The sequence below is a fragment of the Malus sylvestris genome, chromosome 16, assembly GCF_916048215.2.
Source record: "Malus sylvestris chromosome 16, drMalSylv7.2, whole genome shotgun sequence".
Taxonomy (NCBI): domain Eukaryota; kingdom Viridiplantae; phylum Streptophyta; class Magnoliopsida; order Rosales; family Rosaceae; genus Malus; species Malus sylvestris.
In genome coordinates, this window is record NC_062275.1 from 4,088,753 (window position 1) to 4,115,316 (window position 26,564).

Here is a 26,564-nt window from a genome sequence, read left to right on the forward strand (position 1 = left end):
GAAGTAGTTGGCTGTTGTGATAGATAGCAGAACATGAAGAAGCGAATAATTTTATCTTCTTGCAGGTCCGAGAGTGCTTTGAAGTATGGATGGTTTTTCTTGTTTTATCTGGTAAGCTAAAAAAACAGATGAAGTAATGCCAAGATGACTAAATATTTGTTCATGCGAAATGTGGAATTCTTATTACAAGTTTTAATAAGGCATGAATCTTGGCAAAGTATGCCAATGTATGTCAGTCCTTACTTAATAATACTTGGGTTTTGCAACTTGTTTCCTTGTTGGACGATGTAATATTGTTATTTTGGATGTATTGTTAATTTATGAAATTGGATGTTGGACTTTGTATTTAGATTGGATGTGAATAATGATGAATTTGTGGAAAATTTGCATAAATGCAGTCTGTGATCTGTGATTCTGTGCAGTTGCAATTTGTGCAAATCTGTGTAGTTTGCATTCTGTGCAGTTTGCAACCTGTGCAAATCTGTGCAGTTTGCAACCTGTGCAAATCTGTGTTGTGCAATTTGCAATTTGTGCAGTGCAGTTTGCAATCTGTATTATGTACAAATTTGATTATTTTTTTTTTCAAAAAAAAAGGGGACCCGTGGACCCGGCCCGAACTGGTCCGTTTTAAACGGGCCGGGTAATGTCCGGTTCCTATATTAGAAACTCCAATACCTGCCCCGGCCCGGCCCGTTTCGTTTAAGCTCCGGTTCCTTCAAACTTAGGTTCGGCCCGGCCCGTGCCCAGGCCTACTGCAAATCATAGTGACATAGCTAACGAACTTGAAGCAATGAGTCTTTCTCCTATGGATCAAATTGATGCATTATCTCTTATTTTGGAAAAACCACAAAATGTGGGAGTGTTCAGGGCAATCAAATTGGAACTCAAGAAAGTGTTCGTTCAAAGGCTTTTAAGCGACAAAGCAAGCGGATGAGTATATTATGTGGTGCCTTTTGACATAGATATATTTTATTAATCGTACAATCTTATGTTATGTCTTATAACTTAGCTTTGCACTATAAAGTATTTTGGCTAATGTTAACTAGGATTTTGTAAATTATGGAGATTTACTTTGAAATGCTATACTATAGTTCACTGGCATTTTGTAAAATATCATGGATGAAAGTTTAGTGAATGATGTTTTAAGAGTCAATCAATGGCAAAGATTGACTTGTCACAAGTATCTTCTTATGTACTTGTATTTGTTGAAGTTGCATGTATTGGGCACTATTGTTTTTCTTCTTTTGGGTGATAAGGTTTAAACCAAGCTACATTTGCAAATTAAACTCAACTATTTATAAATAGTATGTCCCAAGTATGTCCCAATTCTATTAGCAGGTAATAGAAACAAAACAATTGTCCTCTTTTTTTAAGATTCATAATATACATGGCAAAAATATGCTCAAATTAACCTATATCATGAGATTTGTAGCATTACTCTATTACACAATGGCAAAAATTTGTAGTCCTAGTCTAAGCAAACACAAATATGGTGAACAATACTATTTTTATTATCCTGCTTGTACCAAACGCTTCACTAAGTTAGTCCAGTTTAGTCTAGTCTAAGCCAGTCCAGCTTAGTCTCTGCAGCTAGTCCAGTCCGAGACAGTCCGGCGCAACAAACGCACCCTAAATGTATTAATTGTATTCATTCAATCATTCATTGATTCAATCCCTTGGGATTTCTCTCCGCTTTTTGGTGGATTCCAGACTTGTTCTTCTAATGGATTACCTTGATAACCTTTTGATTACTTCGTGCTGCGTCATGCATATAGGAAAGAGGTTATCGTCTGCCAAGGTGAAACAATCCGTTCAAGTATTTGAAGAGAAACGTCCGTAGAACAACAATGTCCCTTTTCCTTGTTTTTTGACCCTTTGAGTGTATCATCTTTCCATCATACCACAGTTCTATACAGCTTGGTAATCGTGTGGTTTGTTATATCGTTTGCTGCAGAGATTGCGTTGTGAATTGCCAAACGCTGTTTAAAATTTGTCAAAACAAGATCAGCATGAAGAGGTTCTGTGTATCGCTCAGAGTTTCAAGGTTTACTTTCCATGTCCTCTTAAATGATATTCACAATTTCATATCCTGCAATACATGTTATACGAATTCGGCCGGTTTTATATCTTTTAAGAGCTACATTCAGGTTCCGGAATCCGAATTACATGTCATGATCGGTGGTGGATTCAGGATTCGAACATTAGGAGTAGAAATACAGCACAAAGCGTGCACAAAAAATCAATTTATTCACTGAAGCATTTCGTCGAACATTTGGTGGGCGTGTTGTCGTCAGCTGAACTATATTGCACACATGTTGAGTGATACCAATCTAATGAGTGTTGTCTTGAAAATTTGTCGATTGCTCTCTACGTAACTTGCCGAGTGATGCCAATATGCTTACCAGGTACTGCATCAAACATTTGGTGAGCACAAAAGTAACCCATGCCAAACATTTACAAAATGGTTAGAAAACCTTCACATGTATATTTTCTAAACTCCTGATACGAACAGGTATGTAAAAGCACCCATTTACTGGCAGTAACTGTAACTTTGTACTCATTTACCATTTGCTATATATACAACTTAGAAGTAACTGCGTGTGTATGTCTATTGGTTAAGAATCTTCTTTAAGTGGGTGAGTGGAATTTGCTGACCTCAGTAGCATTCACACCATCTTTATAAAGTTTTTCTTAATTTGTAATTTGATAATTTTTTTCTTTCTAATCTTTGATTATTCAATCTTTTCTGCTTCAATAATTGCTGAATTTAAAATTAATGACAAAAAATTAACAACAATATTAAAGAAGGATTGGCAAAAAGGGGGATGCAATAACATAATAGATTTTAGCGTCAAGCGCTAAAGGGGGTGGAATTCTTAATTAAGTATCGATGAAGAGTACATTTTTTTTATCAACTTAACTTAAAACTTAAATCTGCATAATGCGCTTGGAAATATTAGAGTTTGTGGCTTATATATGGTTTGTGGGTAGGTCACGAGTCTTCATCAAAGGTCCAACTTCTGTAGCCTTCAACATGTTACGTACTCGTATTTTATTTTAGATTCTTTTCAACTTTTTCGCCCATGCACGTCAAATTCCACAAGGCTTGTGAGTTTTGACAAGCTGGTGGATTCTAGCCATAAAAAATTCTTGGACGCTCTAGAATATTTCGAATGTTTTTAATACTCGAAATATCTAACAAATTTGGTGCAATACTAAACGCAGTATAGAAAATTTATTTCCGCATACCTATTTATTCCTTTTGTACATCTCTGTTTATTTCAACTTAAGTAATCTAAAAATAATGCTATCAAACGGGTCGTTAAAAATTAAAATTGACGTATTTAGTTGCGTTTACGTTATGTTGCAGTGATATAAATTGACGTTCATTTTTTGTGAACATAAAATAGACAGGATATGGTTAGTTGCGTTGATGCGATCTATTGGAAGGAGTCTCTGTCTGCTTTTTCTTTTTGGCCATTGATTCGCTATCAAAAGCCTCTATGATAGCTCGATGCAATATCCGCATAAATTATTGATAATGCGTTATGTGATGAAAGAGATACTAAATTATAGTACAAAATCATCCGCCGACTATGGAAATTAAGAAACAATAAATTAAAAAAAATAGTGTCCCTCATGCATATACAAAAGGAAAAATCTAAAAAGGAGATGATCAGATTCCGACCCCCGATAAATAAGCACTAGCGGCACCACTCAAAATGGAATCGAATATTCCCCAGCTGTTTTCACATTGGAGCAAGGAAACACGAAACACAGAAACTAGAAAAATTAAAAACCCTAGTGGGGTTTTTTTTTTTTTTTGTTTTTTTTTGGCCTCTGAAGATGTTTCCCTACACAACCACCCACCCAAATGTCGCAAATTACATGCCTACCCACCAATTACACCACCACCTGAAGCTCTTCAGGTCAGTAACAACACTGTGAAGCACAGAGCTGAGGCTAGAGAGAAAAAGAACTGGTTGGCGCCTCCCAAGGTAGCCGCGCCGTCAGTATTGCCGATTCCTGTGCTACTCCCGGCGGGGCTTATTCCGAACACTGATGCCGGAGTGCCTGGAGTTGTGATGCCGGTGCCGGTGCCGGTGCCGGTGGTTGGGGTTGTGCCTGTGCTTGGAGTTGTGCCTGTGGTTGAGTTTGTAGTGGTAGAGCCAGTTCCTGCTTGGCTGAACAAAACAGAACAAAATCATATTAATTGCAAAGAGTGTGCACTTTGAACTTCATGGGAAATTACATACAAACTAACCCGTTACAAACTTTTAATCGAAAATAGAACTGCATGCAAATTAAACCGACAATAAACCAATATCTAAGAATCACTTGTCTTTCGTTTTTAATTAAAGAGGTATTTATCGATTTGCCTCTGAACTTATACAGAGGTGTCAATTTCTCCTCTAAATTTTAATTTTAGCCAATTGCTCCCTTAACTTTTATAATTAACCAATTTCCCCATGAACTTTAACTTTAGCTGATTCCCCCCTAAAATATTATAAATAGTCAATTTACCCCCTAGCGTTAGATTTTTAATTTTTTATCCATCCAATTTTCCTTTTTTTTTTTGCCCCAATACATTGTTATGTGTTGTTCGAGTGATTAAAATAGATAAAAAATTGGATGGATGAATTTTTTTTTTTAATTTATCATCAGAGGAAAATTGATTATTTATAAAAGTTGAGGAGGTAATCAGCTAAAATTAAAGTTCAAGGGGAAATTAACTAATTATACAAGTTCATGGGATAATCGGCTAAATTTAGGAGAAAATTAGCACATCTATACAAGTCCAGACGACAAATCAACAAATATTCTTTAATTAAAAGTTTGTAACCAGTTACATTGAATGAATGATAGTGGCATGCAGTAAAACAACTGTCAAGCTTATAGATCATGACAGCTCACAGTTATGACTGAATACCATAGATCAAGCTACTACAGTATTAATTTAAGGGCGGAGGTAGATCTATTCTTTTTCTTATCACTTTCCAAATAAGCTCGTTAAGTTATGCACTAATCTCCAAATTCACTTTTGCAAATTGCAGCTGCTGTTGCTTATTCAAGAAGCCCTTTTGAAACCTACCATTTTAACTACAAGTAATTACAGCATTTAAGTGTTTGACAAAAACATAAAAAATTACAGCATTTAAGTGCGGAGTGAGAGGTTCTACCTACCATCTACCCCACATAAAAATACAAGAAAATCAAAAAAATATATTCTGGGAAATTGCATTTAAATATATTGATAAAATTTTGGGGAAAATTGCAAGATATCAGAAATAAAGACTCAGACGCCTACCTGGTACTTGCAGGATAAACACAAGTCGAACTTGCGGCTGGAAAATCACCAAAAAAATTAAAATTAGTGATTTTTATTAAAAATATATAAAAAAAATTGAAAAAAATTGGTAAGAATAAGGATTTAGGAGGAATGAACTTACTACTAGGAGCAGTTTGGCTCTGAGAAGCAGCACCAGAAAAATCACAGCTCTGTGCAGTTTGACCCTTCCTCTGGAAATAACTGTTGACTGCATAGCTGCAGTGATCTTTGATGGTGTTGGGCTGGTAACACGCACCGTTTTGGAGGATTGGACTGCAGTCAGCTCCAGCTCCACAGGCATAGTCCAGTGCCTTCTGAAGTGCTGAATCACCAATTCCATCTTTGCATACGCAATAAATAGCACCTAAAAATCCCAGAAAAAAAAAACCCAGAAAACCAGTTACTTCACACTAAAACCACTTTAAATCATAGCCCTTTTGAGGACACGTGACATCGTCCTACTCCGAGGAGCTAACATCTTCTAATCCTTAAAAAAAAAAAAAAAAAAAAAAAAACAGAAGACAAATTAAAACTTTTTGATTTGGGAGGCATTTCATTTGATGGAGTGGGAAAATACGAGAAAGATTGAAACTTTATGATTTGGGAGGAGTTCTTCCTCGATTGGAAAAAAGGGGTTACAGTGATTTTCAGTTTCCACATGTTAGATTAAGAAAATTAAGAAAAAAAAAACTGGAAAGAGATTAAAAAACGAACATAATAAAGGAGCTTACTTGAATGGCCAGTGAGGGCCAATAAAATCACAACATACACTAAAGCAGCCATGATTGATGCAGGATTGTAGGAAAAATAAGGGAGAGAAATGACAGTTTTGCTGAACTAGAGAGAGAGAGAGAGAGGTGGCTTGTAGAGAAAGAGAGAGAGAGAGCTGTGGAGAGTGGGGATTTCTAGTGGGGAAAGCAATGATAGGACGGTGGCTGTGTGTATGTGATATGGTTTTAAACCTTTTTTAATTCAGATTTTTTTTACATTAAGTGGCAGAAATTCTGTTTAATTAGAAATATAATTTACATTTAGATTTATACTTGTTTGTTTAAGGGTTCTGGGGAGGTGAGCAAGCAGAAGCTTTTGTCATGTGAGAGTAAACGGTCTTAAACTCACCCGCGGGGTGATCAGACAGAACTGAACCCAACCTGGACTAGGGTTTGGTTATGACTTAGAACTAGCCTGTGTGGGGCCCGCCATTAAAGGTTCCATGGGGGGACAGATGGTTCTTTTGGGGCACTGAACCCAATATGGACTAGGGTTTGGTTAGTACTTAGCACTGGCCTCTTGGGGCCCGCCATTAGTGGTTCCATGGAGGGATAGGTGGTTCCTTCGGGGCATGAGGCATCAGCATCTCATACAAGTTAAACGAGTTGTGATAAATACACATGCCATGTTGGAATTTTCATCATGTGATATTCCATATTAAAAGGGTAGGACTGTTTTTGACGAAAACCGAATCTAAGACTTTTCACTTACAAATGAAGAGGAATATCACTAAACCGTAGTATTAAGTGATCGTTCTTTTAGAGTTAATATAACCTATTATATGGAGGGGATTTTTGGTACAACTAATGCATAAGGCAACAAAGTAATAATAGTCGGGACGTGCTAAGACTCAAGGCAAGGGTTGCAATTCATTGTGAGTGTGTTACCCCATGCGGCACACACGCATAATCGAGACTTCTTTAACATTTAGTCCTGGAAAAATTGTTAAGTGCAATTGCTTACTTGAAGTGACTACCAATCGTTAATGTACATAGAATTTGGATATCATCGGCGGTTGAAAGTCTCCGGACAAACACAACTCATACAATGGCTTTTGGTGGACATACTCAAACCTATTTACAGCTTGAATTTGAAGGCATGCACCTTCCAACTACGGTCTCTACCACAAACCTAAGAAATCCCACACGTCAGCATAGTAGGATTTCAAATCAAATATCAATCTAGCCAATGGGGTGGTGCCACGGCACTCCTGACACATTGCTTGATAAAGTGTGGAATGCAAACGTTAATGAATTACTTGAACTCAATCATCAATGAAATGGCTTGTTTCAGTTTGTATTGGGGTCATGCAAGTGCACGCAACCATATTAAATTAATTTTTTTTATTGTAGGTTCAACCTAAAATCACTCGGTTAATAACCGACCGCTCTATTATTAAGCAACTGAGGAACAACAAGAGATTAGCTCTCATGGAGTTTAATTCTTGTTTGGTTTTTTAGGCAAACTGACCATTGAGATTGACATAACTCTTCAGTTTAGTCCTTAACAACAAAAATTAATAGAAGTGATTTATAAGTTTGTCCGCAAATCATTTTGATCATTATGTAAAAATCTGTCAGTTTTCTCGTTGAACTGTCATGTGAACGAATTTGTAATCGTCTTTTTAAGGGTATTTTTGTCAAACCAACCCTTCGACTTAACAATAATATTGACAGATTTTTCTCAGAGTTACCAAAATGATTTACTATGACAAAATCAAGGATTACCTTTATCGATCAATTATGAACCAAAGTGAAAAAGTATGTCAATTTCAATAACCGATTTAGCTAAAAAGTCTTCCTATTCTATGTGGACCTCGATATATGTGCAGAAAACTTTCCTTTTGCAATTTCATCAAGTTAATTTATCATATGTTAATTGCAAATTCAATATAAAAAAAATACATGTGAGTTGAGTCATACATATTAGGTGGATCCAAAATTATAAAGGAGAAACACTAGCAAAGTGATTCTTTGAAAATCTGTGGTTGCTTTTAGATGACTTTAGTGAATGAGTCCCGAAAGTTTTTTATTTGGGACTTGAAATTCCTACCAGCCCTAAAGAGAATAAATTGGACCACACAAAAACAAAGGTAATGCTTCATCTTTCTTTCTTACAAATGGAACAGAACCTTCACCAATAAAAGGTTTATGATTACTTTTTTTTTTTTAAGTTGGGTTACGTTCTAGAGGGTAGATGAGTTCTCATTAATAATGTAGAGTTTACATTGGACAAAAGTTCAAGCATAATCATCGTAAGTTCTAATAGTGAATTAAGGGAAATAATGAGACTAGGGATTAATTGTTGGAGAATGATCTACTTTTATAGTTGACGAGAGTCTCCTGTTTCCGTCCGCAGTTGATGTGGAACTCTAGGAGTTTTAATTTGGTGTTAACATATGTAACGTTGTGATTGGTCTCTTAATTGAAAAGAAACTCGTGTGCTTTGGCAGAGGTGCCTCATCATAAATCCTTCAGTAAGTCTTTGAAGATGCAAAATTGACAGGTAATCAATTGTTTCGGGATTTGTGAAATATGATACAAACAAATATTATATATGCTTTACTAGAAAAAATATTATATGAAATTAAGAAAACAAAAGAAAAAACAAAAAAAGGAAAGGGATCATCTCCAGAACCCTTCCACCAAATCCACGAATCTAGACCATTGAAATTGATCCAACAGCTAAAAACAGGGATCTCTTTAAAAGTTATAATAACTTTAACCGTTGAATCAAATGTCAAGAGTTCGGATTGATGGATTTAGTGGATTTGGTGGAAGGGATGAAGATCCCTTTCCACAAAGAAATGTGTGATGATTTGATCTTTTACCATGTGATGGTGTTGTGATCAAATTGTTTGTTAATCTTGTCGGATTTGATCTGTTAGGCCCTACCACCACTTGTTTTGTAAAAAAAAATGTATTTAATTTACTTGCATAATTCCATTACGCATGAAAGATACAACTGTCTAATTAAAACTTAACCAAAAAGCCAAAGAAATTATATGTTTCTCTTTATACGATCTCACATATTCAAATTATATTCTTCCCAATACTATATATATATATATATATATATATATATATATATATATATATTTATTCTCCCCTCATGAAAAAAGACAAATTTAAGTCGTACCAATTGGCTTCAAAACTCATGAAGCGGATAAATAAACATTTGGGATCCAGATACTTTCTGGATCTTTCTCTTTGGAGCCTTCGGACCATGTTATTGCGGCTCCGTTGATGCAAATCGTGCGGTCAAGAATTGTGTTTAATTTATGGCCCTAAGATTTGTGATGAACGAATAAGACGAATTGATTCCAAAGGGATATAAAAAAAGATCCTGATCTCAAAAGACATTTAAAATGGGCCTAAAAGTTGGAGCCTCTTCTGTCATTTGGGCTTTTAAGAACTTAAAACCAGGCAATCCATCTAAACTGGGCTTTCCAACGTTTAAAACCCAACACCAGAAGTTTTGGACTCTCCCACGTGTAAATTTTACAAGCCCAAAGAATACGCTGCTGACATAACCCATCAGCCACAATGCCACTTCATTTCCAAATAATGTCCGAAATGCCATTAGAAATTTCAAAATTACCATACAGCCCTCCGTCCCTGAGAAGCTTCAAAACCCTAACTTACCGTACATCTCACTGTCACTGTGACTGAGCTCCATCAATGGCGTCCCAAATGGCGATCCTCGCGCGGACCCGAACGCTGGCCAAAATCCTAAACCCGAACCCGGGATTCAAGTCCATCACAACATTCACATTTCTCTCCCAGGAGCCTCAACTCGACGTCGAGCCGACTCACCCCATCGCCTCCACTCCTCTCCCTCCGAACCCCGCCTCCGGAAGCCCCATGTACAACGAGAACTGGCGGAATCCGGCACCCAACTCGCCCATGGGTCAGTCCCCGCTTCCCATCGGGTTCCTCAACCAGTCCCCGAGCGCCCGATTCCAGGCCATGTCGCAAAACCTAGACGCGCAGAGCCTAATGAACGAGTTCGCCGGTTGGATGACATCACAGCGATGGCTGGACATGAAGCAGCTGTTCGAGTTCTGGGTTCGGTCGTTGGATAAGAACGGGAAGCCGAATAAGCCCGATGTGAGCTTGTATAACCATTACTTGAGGGCCAATTTGATGATGGGAGCCTCGCCGGGGACGATGCTGGATCTTGTGGCGCATATGGAGGACTACGGCATCATGCCCAACACGGCGTCGTTTAATCTCGTCCTCAAGGCCATGCACCAGGCCAGAGAGACCGAGGCCGCAGATAAATTGCTCGAAAGGTTAGCTCTTTGGTCGATTTGATTATTATTCTCGCAAGTTTACCTTATAATTCAATTGATGTTGCCGCCGTGGTTTGTAATGAAATGAATTTTTCTTGTTGGAGTGCCGATTAAAGGCTTTTGTTTTCTTTACTCGTCTTTCGGCTCTCCCAGAAACACATGTTAGTATATGTATGCATTCATATTTCATGAATCAATTTCACTTCAATGTATCAGGATGTTGCAGACGGGGAAGGAATCTCCGCCTGATGAAGAGTCATATGACTTGGTTATCGGCATGCTGTTGCAAATGGACCAGATTGACGCCGCCTTGAAATATATAGACTTGAATTTAAAATCTGGTTACATGCTGTCAATGCCGGTGTTTAGAGAATGTGTACGAGGCTGTGTCAATAAGGGAAAACTAGATACTTTGGTTTCAATTATCGACAAGTGCAAGGTACATGATTCATACCATAGATATTTAGATCGAGGAATGGAAAATTTTGGACAATGTTCGCTTATGTAAGTTTTTTTTTTTGGGTGTTATCAGTCAATGGATCAAAACAAAGCTCTTTGCCCTCCGTGGAACTTGTGCAACTACATTGCGGAAGTTGCTCTGCAAGAGGATAATAGCAAATTAGCATTTCATGCCCTGGAGTTTATGGCCAAATGGATTGCTAGGGGTGAGCAAGCAAGACCTATTGTTTTTCTTTCTGCAGATGAAGGGCTGCTTGTGTCAGCACTTGCAACTGCCGGCAGGACACACAATACTACTTTACTGGATGCATCATGGGCAATCTTACTACGCTCGTTGCGCCAAAAGAAGGTTCCTAATGCAGAATCTTACCGTGCAAAGATATGTGCCCTTGCATCGCTAGGGAGTCTTCAAAGAGCTTTTAGTACTCTCCGTGAATATGAGGCTGCTTATGGTAATTCCGATAAAGAAGCAGAAGAGGAACTGTTCTCCCCATTTACTTCATTATATCTGCTGGTTGTTGCCTGCTCTAAGGGAGGTTTTGGAACTTTGGACTCGGTATGTAGTTCTCTCTTTATTCCTATTTGATTTAGACATGTAATCTATTGAAATATCAACGTTGTCTCGATTTGTGTCTGAGATATTTGTAGGGTAATAAAGATTTTAACCTTTATTCATCTTAAAGATGCAAATTTATGATGTTCTTGTGCATTTTTAAATTTTGCATAGGCACAACTCCCAATTTTTCGATTCTTATTATGCATCAGTGATGTAATTGCTAGTCCCCATGAAGTAAATCTTTCAAGTTTCTGTAGGTCACTGTTTAACAAACTAAAACTTGTTAACTAATAGCAGTCCAAAAAAGAACTAGTAAATGAAAATATATCTTGCAATTATCTGTCTGAGGAAAAGGGGGCCAAGGAGAGTGCTTTGCAGTTTTCAGTCCATTACTCCATTGTCTATATGCCTTTATGAATTTTCTTTTGCAGCTTTTTAACTTGAAACATATTGATTCCTCAGGTGTATTATCAATTAGAAAATTTGAGCCGTGCAGACCCTCCGTACAAATCTGTTGCTGCATTGAATTGCATAATATTAGGTTGTGCAAATACCTGGCAGATTGAGCGTGCTTACCAGACCTTTGAGGCGATTAGTTCTACATTTGAATTGACCCCTGATATACATTCATACAACGCTCTCATGTATGCTTTTGGAAAGCACAAGCAGGTAAATAGTGCTCTCTCTCTATCTGAGACTTAGCTAGCTCAATGTCCGTCATAGTTTTATAATGTGATATTTTTTTGATATGCATTGAGTAGCCATGATCTACCCTTAATGCTTTTAGTGTGATCAAAGGATTTTGTACTTCTATTGAACTTGGGTGACAAGTTATCAGTAGTTGATCCATACTCTTAGAAGTTAGGACTGGTTTTTACTTATCGTGTGGAGTTAGTTGGCACAGAAAATATTTATTTCTCGGGGACCTCTGTTCATGCCCATAAGGAGCATATGGACCTGATGCAGAGTAAAAATTTGCAAAGGCATCGCACGTATTAAACATGATAACACCTTGCTGATCTCGTCTTATGGTTTTTTTGGCAGACTTTTGAAGCTTCAAGAGTATTTGAGCACTTGGTTAGTGTGGGCGTCAAACCCAATGCAAAGTCGTACTCGTTACTTGTAGACGCTCATCTCATCAACAGAGATCCAAAAGCTGCGGTCTTGGTGATTGATGACATGGTAACTGCATTCTTCAATTTCTTCTTGTCACTGATGGTGTAACCTTTTCCATAGTGCTTAATTTGCTGCCTCAGTAAAGAATATAATAAATATTTGGACAGGTAATTGCTGGTTTTGAACCAACGAAAGAAATGCTGAAAAGGGTCAGAAGAAGATGTAGGCGAGAGCTCGACTATGAGAGTGACGATCATGTTGATACCTTGGCCAAAAGGTTCAAAATTGTGATGGGTTCAGAGAATCGCAGGGACTGGCTGTTCAACCTCAACTACAGCACCGGATATGCCTAAATAGTAAGTAAATGTTCCTTTCTGAGATGAAAAATCTTCATTCTGTTTCCTCCGTATAACTTGCATATCACTCTTTTCGCGATCTCTTGCTTCAACCGTGTTTCTGGTTAACGATTGCTGTATTGCCTGCAGTATGGTTTGACGAAGCTGATTGGATACGAGATCCACCTCGAACGCTCGTATCTTCCAGTGTAACTTCATCCGAATATGTACATTACCTCGGATTTTCCATCGAGTCTTGGCAGGATCTTTGCTAGGATAATAGCCTCCTAGTTCCTTATTGTTTTTTTTTGTTCTTCATATGTAACGTTTTTGTGCTTTTTGAGCGAAAATGAGTAGTAAATTGTTAGACAGGAAAAATATAACCTTAAAATTGTTGCCAATAATGGTAGGAAAAATGTTTCTTGTTTCGTGCCCAATGGTGTTTAGTCTCAATTTTTTCTACAAGATGTCTCGGCCATTTCTTTCTCGTGTCGTCTTTAGCGTATTTTAAATTTCCATTCGATAAAGGGTAAAATGAAGGTAACTTTAACGAAAAGCATCCGGTACTGTTTACTTTAACGAAAATTCATATTTTTACACTAAAAAGTCAATTCTGGTACTATTTACTTTACCTTTTATTTTGTTCTTATCATTAAAACTCAAAGTTTTCAAGTTCTTTTCATTAGTTTTCCTTAAAATGAATAGTATCTGGATTAATTTTGTAATGTAAAAATATGATTTTTCGTTAAAAAGAATAGTATTGAGAACTTTTCGTTAAAGTTCCCTTGATTAAAAGTATTTACCCTTGCACTTTGATGCCCCGATGTTCCAAGCTCGAATCCCCTCTCCTCCCCAATATTTGCTTTAAATGGAAAAAAACAAAAAAGAAAAGGAATTTTAACAAAAAAAACTTCTGATACTGTTCACTTTAACGAAAAATCACATTTTTATATTAAAAAATCAATCATGATACCATTCACCTTACTATTTATTTTGTCTATATCGTTAAAACTCAAAGTTTTCAAGTTATTTTCATTAGTTTTCTTAAAAAAAACAGCTTTGCAACGCTGAAGGTTACCATATGGTATTTAAAATTCTATTAAAAAAATTTGGCACCTAATCAGAATTTAAGCGCCGAGTGCCTGCTACAATTACAACAGTGATCGAAATTCTTTGTAGATCACTTACAATTTTGGTAATAAAACTGAGTGAAAAATACAACAAATTCAATGAGCTTTTCCATTTCGTAATCTCCCGATGCTTTCGACTCGATTCGATGTTATTAATTCTTATTATTCTCAGAGCTTTTATTTTCTCTCAGGCATCCACCACAAAGCCTCTAATGGCTATAAACCTATGATGCGGAAACTGCAGCAGCCTTCTGAAATGCAGGATGGTATGATATGTATGTGAGTTCAAGCAAAAATGGCTGGTTCGAAACGAAGAAGTTTATTACCGAAAAATTGAAAGGAAATAAAATAGTTAAGGTGTCGAAGGATCTTTACCCGTTTTTGCTCTTCCAAGTTTGCTTTGATTAAGGAGTAGATGGCAACACCAGCGATTGCGATGGCAGTTCCAATCCCAGTTTGTGTAGAGATTTTGTTGCCTGTCAAACACGGAGCAAGAAACATATGAACATGTATGATAAACCGGACTCACCCATGTTCAAACTGTTTAACAAACTGAGGTATCATCTGAGGTGCATATGATTTGAATGAGGTTAAAGCAAATTACCAAACACAACAATGGAGAACCCGATCACGAAAACACGCTTCAACACATTTCCGACTGCATGCGTTAGTGGTGCAACCCGTTCCAAAGTGTTAGTAGCAAGCTGCAATTGTAACCCCCGGCAGTGGTTAATACTACAAAACGGGCAATGGTGCAGGTATGGATCAAACATGTGCTTTCAGAGAGTATGTCAACGGTTTACCTGATTGTACAGATGATAAAACATTCCGATCCAGAATAAATCAGAGACAAATTTGTAGAGGCCTACTTTCGCTATAGCATCCTTAAATCCATATTGCATCAGTTGGGGCCCTTCAATCTGACGTCAAAGGAAAGCATTCTGAATATTTCTCTCGCAAATTAAGAGCAATGCCATTGCTTAAAATCGGAATTTCTGCGAAAAGATGAACTTACGAGAATTGCTGGTGGGATGCAAACCAAGAGAGCAATGATTGAAATGTAAGCATACACATTTGTACTGTCCATTCCTGTCTGTTGAAGTCAAAATACATTTTAAGAGATTGAAATTAGTCTGCAGCGCGAAAAAAAATAAAAGAAAGCTCAATCAGATGATGCTTACCATTGCTTTTTTTGAATAGATACTTCTATAGGTGAAAGCAATGTTTGAAATCATCGCACTGCCGAAGCCAAGCCAGTTGAAAGAAAGTTCAGTCAATGATGCCATGGACACACCTAAAATGGAAGTTCAGTTATACACGAGGACTGAATCTATGTGCACTCTATCATTGGCGTGTGAGAGAAATATTAGAGAAATGAAACAGAAGATCAAAGACTAAAGATTTACCGATCACGACAGGGGCCAATGATAGCCACAGGGACAAGGGAATGTGATGCCCCAAAACAAACTGAGAAGCAGATGCATTGAAGAACGGCTCCAGGGCTGTCGATAAATATAACAAAAAACGCTGTAAACTTCATTGACTCTCACGCTTACAAACGAAATGGTTATCAAATGGTCATTTGATCATACCTTTAATAGTGTGTGTGAAAGAAACAGCCACAGCTGCAAATGAAACATTGGACATGACATGTCCGAGGGCGTGACAGAATGCAACTGGGGTCAGCAGAGCCAACTGCTCCTTGTCAATCGGCTGGATGAACAAAAAATTTACACAATTTAGCGGAACCCACATTGCGGATTGAAAACAGAATCTAAACAATTGCAGAAACAGGTACTTACCGCGCGCTTCGGCAACCCAACTGACCAAGAAACGAGACAGTACACCACTCCAACAAGGAGGTGTATAACAGAAACAAAACTGCAAAAGGGGTGAAGGGAAATCAATCCTACAAATTGTGAGTAAAAATAAAAATTATACGAAAATCGAAACAAGTTTGAGACTGAAGGATGAACATACTATGGATATGGGAAATAATTGTAGACCTTCTTGTTGAGTATGTTGAAGATGACATTTAACAAGTACCTGAATAAAAAACAGAATAAAAATTATGACCATATCTGCATTGATTTTTTGGAATAAATAATTATAATCAGAAATTAATTAAAAAATTAAATATGAATTAATTACCACATGAAGAAAAAGAAACCGGTGATCAGAAAAGGAAATTTCTCAGAAAAGCTCTTTGTAGGCTTCCCATACCTGCACAATCACATAAACCATCGTTAAAACCGTTCAAAAATTCATCATTGTCCAAAAACATTGACCACAAAAACTCATCTGAGTCAACCCTTTGACCTTTCTCCAATAAAAAAGCAGCTGAAACCATGAAATTATATATTTTTTTCTTTTCAGATTTTTACTTTCTTTCCACATCATTTTCTCAGCAACCAATCATATGATTAAAAAGTTCTAAACTTTAATACTAACAGAGGAAGAAAGATTAAAGGGTTCAGCAAATTCCAACCCATCAGCAATTTCAATCTCAGCACCATCAGCATCGGCAGCTGCAGCCTTAGCAACCGGCAGCAACTCAACAGAGCCCCGCCGTCTCAGCTGCTGACTCCACCCTGAAGGCTTCAACCCCTTGCCGGAAAACCCAACTGCCGGTAAAGGCTTTACAGCCTCCGGCAACGGAGAAAAGGCCAAGCTTGAAGCTCTGGAAGAAAGCGAGCGAACTTTGAGCAGAGCAAAAGAAGGCGAAATCTTATTGGACGATAAATACAGCGAAGAAAACTGAGAAGTTCGGATTGGAGAATGAACTGGGTTGATCAATGAAGCCATTTTTCAGACCCCAAAAAAAATCAAATGAAAAAATTAACCCCAAAAAAAGATTGTCGACGAATTGACGGTGGATTTTTTGAGAAGTTGGGCAAAACAAAAGGGTAGAGTATGGAACGATATTAAAGCATATATGAACGTTGGAAACGAGGAGATGAGGGTTTTTTATATTATAATATAAATATGATGTGGAGAGAAAATGATTTCTTTTTTGTTTTCGTTTTCTGGAAACCCAGATTCCCAAAGAGCTGGACTATGTGAGGGGCAGAGCTGGGATTAAAAAAGTTGAAAGCTTAGAGAGAGAGAGAGATCATTGAGCAGACAATAATGGAGAGAGAGACTGTTAACCGAGAAACTGGATGGTGAAAGAGGAGAGAGAGGGATGCATTTTTGTTTGGATGTTCTTTTAAAATTTGGGTTTTAAAAATACTTAAGTGTTTTCTGTAAGAATCATCAGTTATATCATATTTAGAGAAAGTATTTTAAGTATTTTTTTAAGATTTACTTACATATTTATTAATATTTAGTTCTAAAAATATTTTCATCAAAAGCGATTTCAACAATAGAAAAACACATCCAAACGAATCAAATACTCTTTTTGTTTGTCTCTATAAAGGGTTAGCTATGCGCATAATAGAGGAGGTTCAATTATTGATTTGCCTCTTACGTTCAATTATTCAAATACGATCACATTTTACTTTTTGAAATTCATTTTGCAACGTTTAATTCTTTGAACTCAATGTTCTTGTTTTAGTTTGCTTGAATTTCATTAAGTTTAAAATTAAATACAAATAGTATTTAATACAAAAATTGACCGTACAATATACAATGAACGGACACAGTTCACGAATTTTCAAGATTTTCACCAAAAAAATCCGGAGATGATCATGTTAGATCGAATATATCCCCAACTAAAGAAATGTTATTTGCCTTTTTTTTATTTCCTACAATGCAAACAAGAAGAAGAAAGAAAAAAATAAATAAAGGGCGCATGGTGTCGGACGTATGCAAATGGAAGTTGTTACAAATTAAATAGTAACAAATTGGCCTTGTCTTTGTCAGCCTGCCATTATCGGCACCATGACCAGAGGTGGGAAGATATGGGCTGGAAAAGCATGTTAATAATCACCGCAGGCCCTTATGCCCCGAGTTCTCAGCCGATTATCGCATGTTTTTAGAGGCCGTACTTGACCCATCCGGCCCCGGTCGTTGCCATATTTATGTTGTCATCGTTGTTGATGTTGTTGTCATCGTTTTCGAGGAGAATGTTATCGCAACGAGTCTATAATATTTGAAAAAATAATTTAATTATTATGTGTGAAATATTGATAGGTTACATCAAGAGTATTTGACAAATTTACTTGATAGCACTTATCAGATTGCTTTGAAATACGTTTATATATTTTGACATGTGTGCAATATGGTTTCGTTGACGACAACAAACTCACCAAGTGTTCGACAAAATGTCTCAGCTTTCCTCAAGCCAGCATTCAATTCCTATTGAGGAAGATCAGCCTTTGGTTTCAAAATGAATCCCCGTTGTCAATGAATCTAAGATAAAAAAAATTTGCGCGCTTAGCTCTGTTTCTATTAGACAAAACTTAAACTTTTAACACTAAAACCTCTCATATTTAAATCTGTAATCCGCCATTGTCATGAAGTGATCATAATAATTTTATATGAAATATTCGATACATAAAACGAGCTGCATATATAAGCAAACACGAGTCTAACATTTTGATAGTAATAAGTTTATAAGGTATCCATTTGATTTTCTTTCCTTTTTTTATGTTTTTTTTAATACAAAGCTATCCAATTTTGAATGCATTAAAAACTAGTTAGCTTGGAAGCTCACCTACTTTAAATTTGTTAGAGCATATTTGTTCCTGCATTCATTGCTACAATGAACAAAAAAAAGACAAATTATTCTCCTTTTGGGTCAAGAAAAGCTCCTCTGTTAAAAAAAAATAAAAAATAAAATAAACCGGTGGATTTGCCACGACAGTTAATTTCAGAGGCTGAGAAGACTCACAGAAATATTTTAACCTTCCTTTGATCACCATCGTGTGATTTACCAGCGTCAATCGATTAAGGCAATGTATCCGTTATTTTAAACATGAACTTAAATTTCTCTCATCATAAACTAGTGGAAAAAACTTTAACAGAGTAGCAAGCCTCTTTCCTTTCCCCACTCTCTCTCTCACAAGCGCACGCACATGCATTCTGATTAAGCCGGCTCCACTCGTGATGTGGAAAATTGCTATTGGATGACCCTACAAGTCCGACCACGTAACACACTTTTCAAAAAAAAAAAAAATTCTCTAGGCGGTTTATGTCGAATTGTTAAAAAATTTACTTATATTGGGCCAAGTCCAATCCAAAAACTAATTAAGTCAACAAAAAGAGCAGGACAAACTTGGGCTTTGCTCCAAAAGCCCAAAAACAAGGCCACTTCAATTTCCAGAGATCGTTTTGGATCAAAGAAAATGGAAAACCTAAATAAAAAACAGAACATGATTTGCTTCCAAATTCAGTGTGACTGCTGCTACCTCATAAATATTTCAAAATTTTGTCAGAAATTTCCCGTTCAAAAATATTATCACATAAAATCGATCGAATTAAAATGGAAAGGAGTGGTGGCAACGGCAGAGAAGAAGAGGAACAAGACGGCATGTCCGTACACTCTCCTTGCAAACCTCCCCCTTCCTCTGCTTCTTCTCTCCCGAAGGTCCCTCTCTCTCTCTCTCTCTCTCTCTCTCTAGATTCTATACAAACACAGACACAGACACATACACATATATGTATATATATGTTGGTTTTATATATTTTTTGCTTTAAATTTTATGATCAATGTAATAGGAGGAATCACAGGTTGAATTGGAGCTCAGGCTGTTGGAAGCTCTTGAAATTTATCCTCCCGGAAAATTAAAAGGCAGGTTTTCTCTAATTAATGCTCATATTTCAGTTTATTATCTCTGGAGTTCCGGTTTTGGTTAGTTATATGGGTGGTTTTTGTGACAATTTTATGTAAATTATCAATTTAGATTGTAAAAATGGGTGGTTAATTAGCATCTTCAATCTTCGTACGGAGAATTTTTCACCCAGAAAATGCTAAGAAGTCAATATTTCTTGTTGATTTTTGGAGGGAAAGTTATCAATTTTTTTCTTCTGACTAACAGAAAACTTGACGCAAAACCGAGCACATTGGCGTTATAAGATTCATACAACCTTACTTAATGAGATAAGGCTTGGCTGTTAATGGTAGGAAAAGTTCAAGAGTATGGTTGTCACCTTTTACCAAAATTGAATTTGGAATCTGATGGTTCAAGTCAATATAAGGGGAGTTATAGTAAATCAATATGTATATGAGTTAATGCACGACGGGTGATTAATTAGGCAATAATACAATACCGTTTCCATTTTGAGGAATGCTAGGATTAGTCGCTCATGCATTCTTCCATTTTCGTTCTTACGTTATCATGTTATTCGTAAATAGACAAGCAAGTAAGGTAAATACATGAGCAATCCGCTACTTGTTTGGGCGCAGGCATACACCGCCATTTCGTGCTTTATGGTTTAATGGAATTTCTTCGAAGAAGGTTTGTCCCACTTAACGTATCTGTTTGTGGGTTTATAATACATCGCCATTTGCATCGCCTTACTCATTGTTGTGTTGTTTTCACAGCTTTGATCGACACTTCTCCGCTGACGAGGTTCTGCAGTTGCTAGAGAGGTTCTATAACTTGGAAATGCTGGTATCTAATTTACTTAATTCACTCAGTTTTTTCATATCTCAGTGATCTTTATCTTATGATGGAACTGTTAAACTTAATATCCACGTTCATCGGTAATTTGTTTGTGTACACTCAATCAACAACGAACACTCACAGTGCCAACTGCAGAATGCGGGATTTAAAAATAACTAGACGCTTCATACTTTAGGTAGAACGACTCTCAAAATACAAAATATACGCGCATCTCTGCACTGCGTTATAGGTGAATAGGTACTAAATAGCTGCATTATTCAGTACACGGAAGTTTGAAGCGAGACTTGAGATAAACAACTACTGAAATTATTTAGACTTGCTGAAATCTACATATTTTACCATTTTTTTCTTGAATTTCAGAAACCAGACGACGAGGAGATGGATTTCCTGAATCGCGAGGAAGAGTTTTGCCTGCCTCAAAATTTCTTCGTCAAGGAAGAACCATAACTGATTATTTTTGTACAGATTAATATTTCGTTCGAACGTATTTTGTTGACTCTAATGTTATAGGATGCCGGTCATCCAGTACTTTTCCTTGACTATACAATTTCAGGGTGGTTTTTGCAAATATGTAAGAACTTAATTCGAAAAATCTTAATTTGCATTTGAGGGTTGAACCTCAGCAGGGGAGGTTGATGTTGATTCACAGTTTTGAAAGGGGTTTTAGGGTCCTTACTGAAAGAGTAAAATGGATAAAATTTCTTCGAATCTGACAGTGGGAGTTAGCTGACTAATTTTAAATAGTTCAGGAGTTAATTTACCAAAAAAAAGTTAAGATAATCAATTTTAATTGGAATAATAATACAAGGGATCAAACGACAATTCATTCTTACTGAAATGATATGCCATCACCTTTTAAATATAAATATGAATTTTATGCCTCATATCATTTATATCAGTGTAGAAATTGGCTAAAAGTGCATACAATTCCTTTGTTTCTAGTGTTCTATATAGAAACTCTTGGCGGCAATTCTGTTTGCATTTCTTTGAGGTCCGCACGTACGTTCCCTTCGGTCCCAACGGGCAAAATCTTGCATGCAACCAGTTATTTGTCTTTTTCTCTCTATCTCGTTCGCATATCACGTAAGAGAAATAAATAAAAGGAGTTTTAACAAAATACTTCCGGTATTGTTCACTTTTAACGAAAAATCACATTTTTACCTTTAACTGACACTATTCACCATACTTTTAAAAATGGTTTTTAGTTTAAAGAGAAGTTTTTTTGAACTTTTCGTTAGTTTTCCTATAAATATAAATGGTTGCACGGTTAAATCTCCCATCTTAACAACCTTTTTTGTGGCTCACAATGTGATGTATTTCCTCTTTGCAGAACAAGTATTCGTAGAGAAAAATTATCAATGTTCTAGAAACCGTAATTTTTTGGCCACCTTTTGTTACGAGGGATTTTAGATTTTTAGATTGAGTAGTGTTAGGGAAACCAAATGATATGTCACCAATAAGAAAAAAGCATGGTAATTGATAATTAATAATCCAATAATCTACAATCACATCATTTAGTTTACAAATTTCGGTTTACCTAGCATTACTCTTTTAGATTATTTTATCTTTGCCAGCTTTGGCAATAAGAGATTTGCTATCTTTTGTTATTAGTAGTGAGTATCGCCATCACAATAATTCAAAATTGAATGAGTTTAAAAGATTCAAGTATGGGGTAAATTAAATCAAACTTATTCAATCCACAAAACGTGGTGACACAATGCTCACCATCGTTAACAAAATACATATTATATTGGGAAAAGTCTAGTTTATATCAAACTTGCAAGACAAGCAAGGGGACTACAAAAGTAAAAAAGAAGAGAAAATAATCCATTTCTTAACGTACGAAGTTTAACACGTAGACAAAACAATCAATCCAGAAACAAAAATAAGAACAGATAATTGATCAAATCCTAATTTTCTTTGGAACCTAGAAGGATTAATATCGAAAAAAAAAATATGTCTACGTCCTTCAGTCAAATCCCCTCGCGAAAACTGAGTGAGAAAAGCTAAAAGATCGCCTTTTGCAGAGGTCTTACTTGCCGTTTTCTGGGCTATTTCAGGTAAGCCCGTGAATGCTGCAAGATTTACTGTGTTTTATCCAAAGTAACAATTAGTTATTGATTTAATCCATACCCATTAAGCCCCAAAGAAAAAGTAGCAAGCACTTACCTTAGCAGTTGCGGGTTCGGCGGCAGGCTTGGATTCTTCACCTTTGAAGTTGTCATCACCTGCAGAAAATCACTTTCACATTAGGTTTTTTCCATCTGAATTGTGATTCAGAACAGAAACTTCTACCGTGCTGATGCCTGCACAGAGATACAGGCACCTTCGTATGTGTATCTACGCACACTTTCGTTCACTTACTACCCTAAAAGTCCATACAGTTTTTTGATTCCTGTATCCCTTCACCAACAGCATGCCCGTTGTTGTTTCACATTCAGAATGGGTGGAGCTGAAGATAAAGAGAAGTCTTTCGAAGTCTTTCTAATTGTACAGTGATTTCAAAAGGAAAGGAACTTTATACGGTTTGGAATTAGGAAGGATTGATATTGTAAATGTCTGTTACTTGGCCATTTTTCTTTATGCGGTTTTAAACGTAAATGCATGTTAATCAGGCATCGAGGTATGCTGTACCTCCGTCTTCAGGCAAATCAGAGGTCCAGAGAGTGAGGTTGTCTCTCAACAATTGCATGATAAGGGTGCTGTCCTTGTATGACTCCTCACTCAAGGTGTCCAACTCTGCAATTGCCTCATCAAATGCCTGTTTAGCCAAATGGCAAGCCCTACAAGTTTACGACAACAACAACCATCTCAGACTTTACTTCAACGAAAACAATCAAAAGATAACAGACGTAAACTGATACCTCTCGGGAGAATTCATAATCTCATAGTAGAAGACAGAGAAGTTGAGGGCTAGACCAAGACGGATTGGGTGGGTTGAAGGGAGATCTTTGTTTGCAGTGGCTGATGCAGCCTGAGAAAGGACGTGGGAATAGGAGAGCACATCAAATGATAGGAAGTGTAAAAGAATGAAACATACATAAGCACTGATTAACATCCATTTGTGTTAAAATTGGTAAAATTAAACATGCCTCGTATCCCTTGAGTGACTGCTCAGCTGCCTCTTTTCTGTCCTGATCGGTCTTGAACTCAGCAAGGTACCGATAATAGTCACCTTTCCTGAAACATGCACGCCATTGTTGGTCACGAAAAAAATTAGAAATTCCAAATACAGTATGATGAATGTCAGTACAAGATGGAGAAAAATAGGATAATAGAACCAAAGGACTTTGTACTCTTTAACCTATCATTTAGGCAGGGCCAACAAGGAAATGGAGAAAATTTCCTGAACCGATATCTATTTGCAATTTTTCCCTTGTGCAATATATTCCATGCATTCATTGGAGTAAACGATTAGGGGAAAATGTGACTCACATCTTGTAGTAGAAAACAGTGGCCTCTCCAGAGGAGGAAGAGGGGATCAGGTGCTTGTCTATGATTGACAGAATGTCATCGCAAATCTTGGAGAGTTCCTCCTCCACCTTCACCCGGTAACCCTTGATCAGTTTGACATTGTGCTCATTTCCCTTAGACTCTTCCTTTTGCTCAATGGAAGACATGATGCGCCAAGAGGCCCTTCGAGCACCTATGACATTTTTGTATCCCACAGAAAGAAGATTCCTCTCCTCTACAGTCAGCTCAAGGTCAAGTTTCGCAACTTTCTTCATACACTCAACCATTTCTGCATCATCGAGTAAACATAACAAATCAAAGAGAAACTCATCTTGACATACAGCTAGCAACTCATTTCCACTCATTTCAACATTATGCATAAAAGTGTATACATTTGATTCTCCCTATATTCCGAAAAAAAGGACGATCAAATTCTAAACCGAAACAACGACCAATTAGCCTTAACCGGGTATATATCCTTCATTCATTTGAAACCAATTCAAACTAGAAACACATTCAATTCCGAACACCAAAAACACATGTTCGATTCATTTCCATTGTTCAATATTAATAATCTAAACAATACATTCCATACTATTTTAAAAAAAAAATTGATCAATGCTAACGAATAATAAGAATCATTCGGAATTTAATAAAAAATCTTTAAATTCGATACAAATGCTGAAACGTGCACAATCTAATCAATGCCAGCTTTGACATATAAATGTAACGATCGAATTTTAAGAACTTTGAATTCCTCCAATGCAACAAAAATCGAACAAAAACAAAGGCATTCGTTATTTCATGCAAAATCCTGTAAGATCCGATACAATGCCGAAACACTCACAATCCGATCAATGCCTGCTTTAACATAAAATCATATACACATACGTACACACATATGCATATACATATATATACACACATAAGAAGAGCGACGGATTAAAAGATGGAGAAAATTAGAGTGACGTGTGAGTGAGTGACCTTCGTATCGCTCGGCCTGCTCGGCGAGCTTGGCCAAGTAAACCTGGGTCTCTCTCTCCTTCTTGGGCGACGCCATCGTTTCGTTTCAGAGAGAGAAATGCGAGATGATGATTGATCAAAGCGAAGAGGAAGACGATGATGAATGGTAAAACTGACTGGAACAATAGGAGGGTGGAGAGATGCGAGGAAATTGGAAATGGCGGGTTTAAATAAGGAGAGGGACCTTTGCTGTTAAACATCGAGCAACTTGCGGGGTGCCCCTGACCAGATCTCGACCGTCCGTTTCGAATGTTTGAAAGAGAGGACGACACTGGGAGTAGGAAGCGCGCAGTTTTTGTTATTTTTGTGCGTGTGCGCGAGAACTGACAAGGGAGGCCTTTGAATATTTGCCCTTCCCTCGGAGGGGCTTTTTCGGGATTTTACACAAGGGATGTCACATAAGCGAGAGAGTTGTAATGTTGGCATACGGAGATTTTACAATGTGACAGAACGTAGTCATGTACACTAAATGTCATAGTCTAAGTGGTTGGATATTAAAAAACTAAGATTTCAACCACTTCTGTATGATACTTGGTGTATTGAATCGTGTTCTGGGCAGACCAAAATTTTTTTCATTGGCACATGGTGCTCTTTTTTTTTTTTTTTTTTCTTCATACAATGATGGGTAGAGAGCTAGTTTTCAGCTAAGCCACATACTGTGTTAGTCAAAATTAAGTATTGAATTTGTTATTCATAAAAATTGAACTTTAGGCATTTCAAATGTTAAATTTTGCAAAGACATTGTGGATACTCATGAACATCTTAATTGACAACTGAAGAGAGTAATGAAAACATATTAATTGTTCATACTTACACGTTAAATTTAAAAAAGGGTCTGTAACCCAATCAATTAAAAAAGAGCGTGTATCTTTACAGTCGAAAGCTCAACACCAAATTCCCTCTCCTCCAATATTTGCTAGAAGCCTAGAAGCCATCAGAGTCCATGGATTAAATGGTAACTAGGTTCTAGGCCCTTCTCTCCTTCCGTGAGGGACCTTCTCTTACTGTGAGAGTTTTTGCAACAGTTTCTAATCTGTTCAAAATCGGTGTCACCGACTCTAGCTTTGGTTGGAGTCACCCCTCTACATCTCAATCTGTCATCCTCTTCTTATATTTCTGACATCCTTTCCTCTTGTTCATATGGGCTTCGATCTCCTTCTTATGAGATTCATTTTTTAGCCATACTTTCTGTTGAGATGGTGTGTAGAGTTACATTTCTTCAACCGAATCGGGTGTTTCCAACATCATCATCTTCTCTTTGTTGTCGGTTATTTCTGGCATTGTTGCTCATCCATGGACTTCTTTACCTTGATAGCCGACTGATTACTTTCAGTTGGTTATCTCTACTTTGTGGCTGTGCTCGGAGAAACTGTTCGGGTTCGGATGATGAGTTTGGTAAGGCAATGCTCGGTGATGGATGTGGATTTGTGCAGATCGAGATGTATTGTTCCGATGGAGGCGGCTACAACGGATTTCTCTGTTTTGTGTTTTTTTGTCGTTAGGCGTTAGCTGTTTGGCCGGGCTCTTGT

The 26,564-nt window shown here is 37.1% G+C and overlaps 5 protein-coding genes across 6 annotated transcripts; 2 read left to right on the plus strand and 3 right to left on the minus strand.

Moving 5' to 3' along the window:
- Positions 1 to 3,595: 3,595 nt before the first annotated feature.
- LOC126608612 (PLASMODESMATA CALLOSE-BINDING PROTEIN 4-like) lies at positions 3,596 to 6,386 on the minus strand. Its single transcript, XM_050276570.1, has 4 exons — positions 6,061 to 6,386; positions 5,451 to 5,693; positions 5,309 to 5,345; positions 3,596 to 4,184 (listed from the first exon to the last, which is right to left on the minus strand). The coding sequence occupies exons 1-4, from the start codon at positions 6,110 to 6,112 to the stop codon at positions 3,926 to 3,928; spliced, it is 591 nt and encodes a 196-aa protein (XP_050132527.1). The 5' UTR covers positions 6,113 to 6,386; the 3' UTR covers positions 3,596 to 3,925.
- A 3,351-nt stretch (positions 6,387 to 9,737) lies between these two features.
- LOC126608611 (pentatricopeptide repeat-containing protein At1g26460, mitochondrial-like) lies at positions 9,738 to 13,297 on the plus strand. The gene is made up of 7 exons (XM_050276569.1): positions 9,738 to 10,394; positions 10,611 to 10,833; positions 10,927 to 11,409; positions 11,872 to 12,078; positions 12,454 to 12,591; positions 12,693 to 12,881; positions 13,011 to 13,297. The coding sequence occupies exons 1-6, from the start codon at positions 9,781 to 9,783 to the stop codon at positions 12,876 to 12,878; spliced, it is 1,851 nt and encodes a 616-aa protein (XP_050132526.1). The 5' UTR covers positions 9,738 to 9,780; the 3' UTR covers positions 12,879 to 12,881; positions 13,011 to 13,297.
- Positions 13,298 to 13,918: 621 nt separating this feature from the next.
- Positions 13,919 to 17,154, minus strand: LOC126608555 (triose phosphate/phosphate translocator, chloroplastic-like). Its single transcript, XM_050276501.1, has 12 exons — positions 16,479 to 17,154; positions 16,142 to 16,213; positions 15,971 to 16,036; positions 15,793 to 15,871; positions 15,583 to 15,703; positions 15,397 to 15,492; positions 15,172 to 15,284; positions 15,006 to 15,083; positions 14,794 to 14,910; positions 14,595 to 14,694; positions 14,366 to 14,466; positions 13,919 to 14,241 (listed from the first exon to the last, which is right to left on the minus strand). Exons 1-12 carry the CDS (start codon positions 16,793 to 16,795, stop codon positions 14,215 to 14,217), a joined length of 1,287 nt encoding a protein of 428 aa, XP_050132458.1. The 5' UTR covers positions 16,796 to 17,154; the 3' UTR covers positions 13,919 to 14,214.
- A 2,148-nt stretch (positions 17,155 to 19,302) lies between these two features.
- Positions 19,303 to 21,127, plus strand: LOC126606400 (uncharacterized). 2 transcript variants are annotated; one of them, XM_050273778.1, is made up of 5 exons: positions 19,303 to 19,520; positions 19,652 to 19,724; positions 20,340 to 20,391; positions 20,478 to 20,547; positions 20,920 to 21,127. In XM_050273778.1, exons 1-5 carry the CDS (start codon positions 19,416 to 19,418, stop codon positions 21,004 to 21,006), a joined length of 387 nt encoding a protein of 128 aa, XP_050129735.1. In that variant the 5' UTR covers positions 19,303 to 19,415; the 3' UTR covers positions 21,007 to 21,127. The 2 variants fall into 2 exon arrangements, with proteins under 2 accessions (XP_050129735.1, XP_050129737.1); XM_050273780.1 differs by having other exon boundaries at positions 19,664 to 19,724.
- Positions 21,128 to 22,365: 1,238 nt separating this feature from the next.
- On the minus strand, positions 22,366 to 25,189 carry LOC126606399 (14-3-3-like protein GF14 iota). Its single transcript, XM_050273777.1, has 7 exons — positions 24,997 to 25,189; positions 23,995 to 24,301; positions 23,652 to 23,739; positions 23,424 to 23,533; positions 23,194 to 23,342; positions 22,729 to 22,787; positions 22,366 to 22,646 (listed from the first exon to the last, which is right to left on the minus strand). The coding sequence occupies exons 1-7, from the start codon at positions 25,070 to 25,072 to the stop codon at positions 22,644 to 22,646; spliced, it is 792 nt and encodes a 263-aa protein (XP_050129734.1). The 5' UTR covers positions 25,073 to 25,189; the 3' UTR covers positions 22,366 to 22,643.
- Positions 25,190 to 26,564: the final 1,375 nt, after the last annotated feature.

Bases quoted from the DNA above. Each gene is read 5' to 3' on its own strand.
- LOC126608612 (XM_050276570.1), bottom strand. From the start codon at position 6,112: ATGGCTGCTTTAGTGTATGTTGTGATTTTATTGGCCCTCACTGGCCAT. The intron at 5,694-6,060 runs GTAAGCTCCTTT...TGGGATTTTTAG, and splicing joins GGCCCTCACTGGCCATTCAA to GTGCTATTTATTGCGTATGC. The intron at 4,185-5,308 runs GTAGGCGTCTGA...TGTTTTGTTCAG, and splicing joins GTTTATCCTGCAAGTACCAG to CCAAGCAGGAACTGGCTCTA.
- LOC126608611 (XM_050276569.1), top strand. From the start codon at position 9,781: ATGGCGTCCCAAATGGCGATCCTCGCGCGGACCCGAACGCTGGCCAAA. The intron at 10,395-10,610 runs GTTAGCTCTTTG...TCAATGTATCAG, and splicing joins GCAGATAAATTGCTCGAAAG to GATGTTGCAGACGGGGAAGG. The intron at 12,079-12,453 runs GTAAATAGTGCT...TTTTTTTGGCAG, and splicing joins CTTTTGGAAAGCACAAGCAG to ACTTTTGAAGCTTCAAGAGT.
- LOC126608555 (XM_050276501.1), bottom strand. From the start codon at position 16,795: ATGGCTTCATTGATCAACCCAGTTCATTCTCCAATCCGAACTTCTCAG. The intron at 16,037-16,141 runs GTAATTAATTCA...TTTTTTATTCAG, and splicing joins GGTTTCTTTTTCTTCATGTG to GTACTTGTTAAATGTCATCT. The intron at 15,493-15,582 runs GTATGATCAAAT...ATTTATCGACAG, and splicing joins TTTCACACACACTATTAAAG to CCCTGGAGCCGTTCTTCAAT.
- LOC126606400 (XM_050273778.1), top strand. From the start codon at position 19,416: ATGGAAAGGAGTGGTGGCAACGGCAGAGAAGAAGAGGAACAAGACGGC. The intron at 19,521-19,651 runs GTCCCTCTCTCT...TCAATGTAATAG, and splicing joins CTGCTTCTTCTCTCCCGAAG to GAGGAATCACAGGTTGAATT. The intron at 19,725-20,339 runs GCAGGTTTTCTC...GTTTGGGCGCAG, and splicing joins TCCTCCCGGAAAATTAAAAG to GCATACACCGCCATTTCGTG.
- LOC126606399 (XM_050273777.1), bottom strand. From the start codon at position 25,072: ATGGCGTCGCCCAAGAAGGAGAGAGAGACCCAGGTTTACTTGGCCAAG. The intron at 23,534-23,651 runs GCATGTTTAATT...GTCCTTTCTCAG, and splicing joins AGTCACTCAAGGGATACGAG to GCTGCATCAGCCACTGCAAA. The intron at 22,788-23,193 runs GTACAGCATACC...GATTTTCTGCAG, and splicing joins TGATTTGCCTGAAGACGGAG to GTGATGACAACTTCAAAGGT.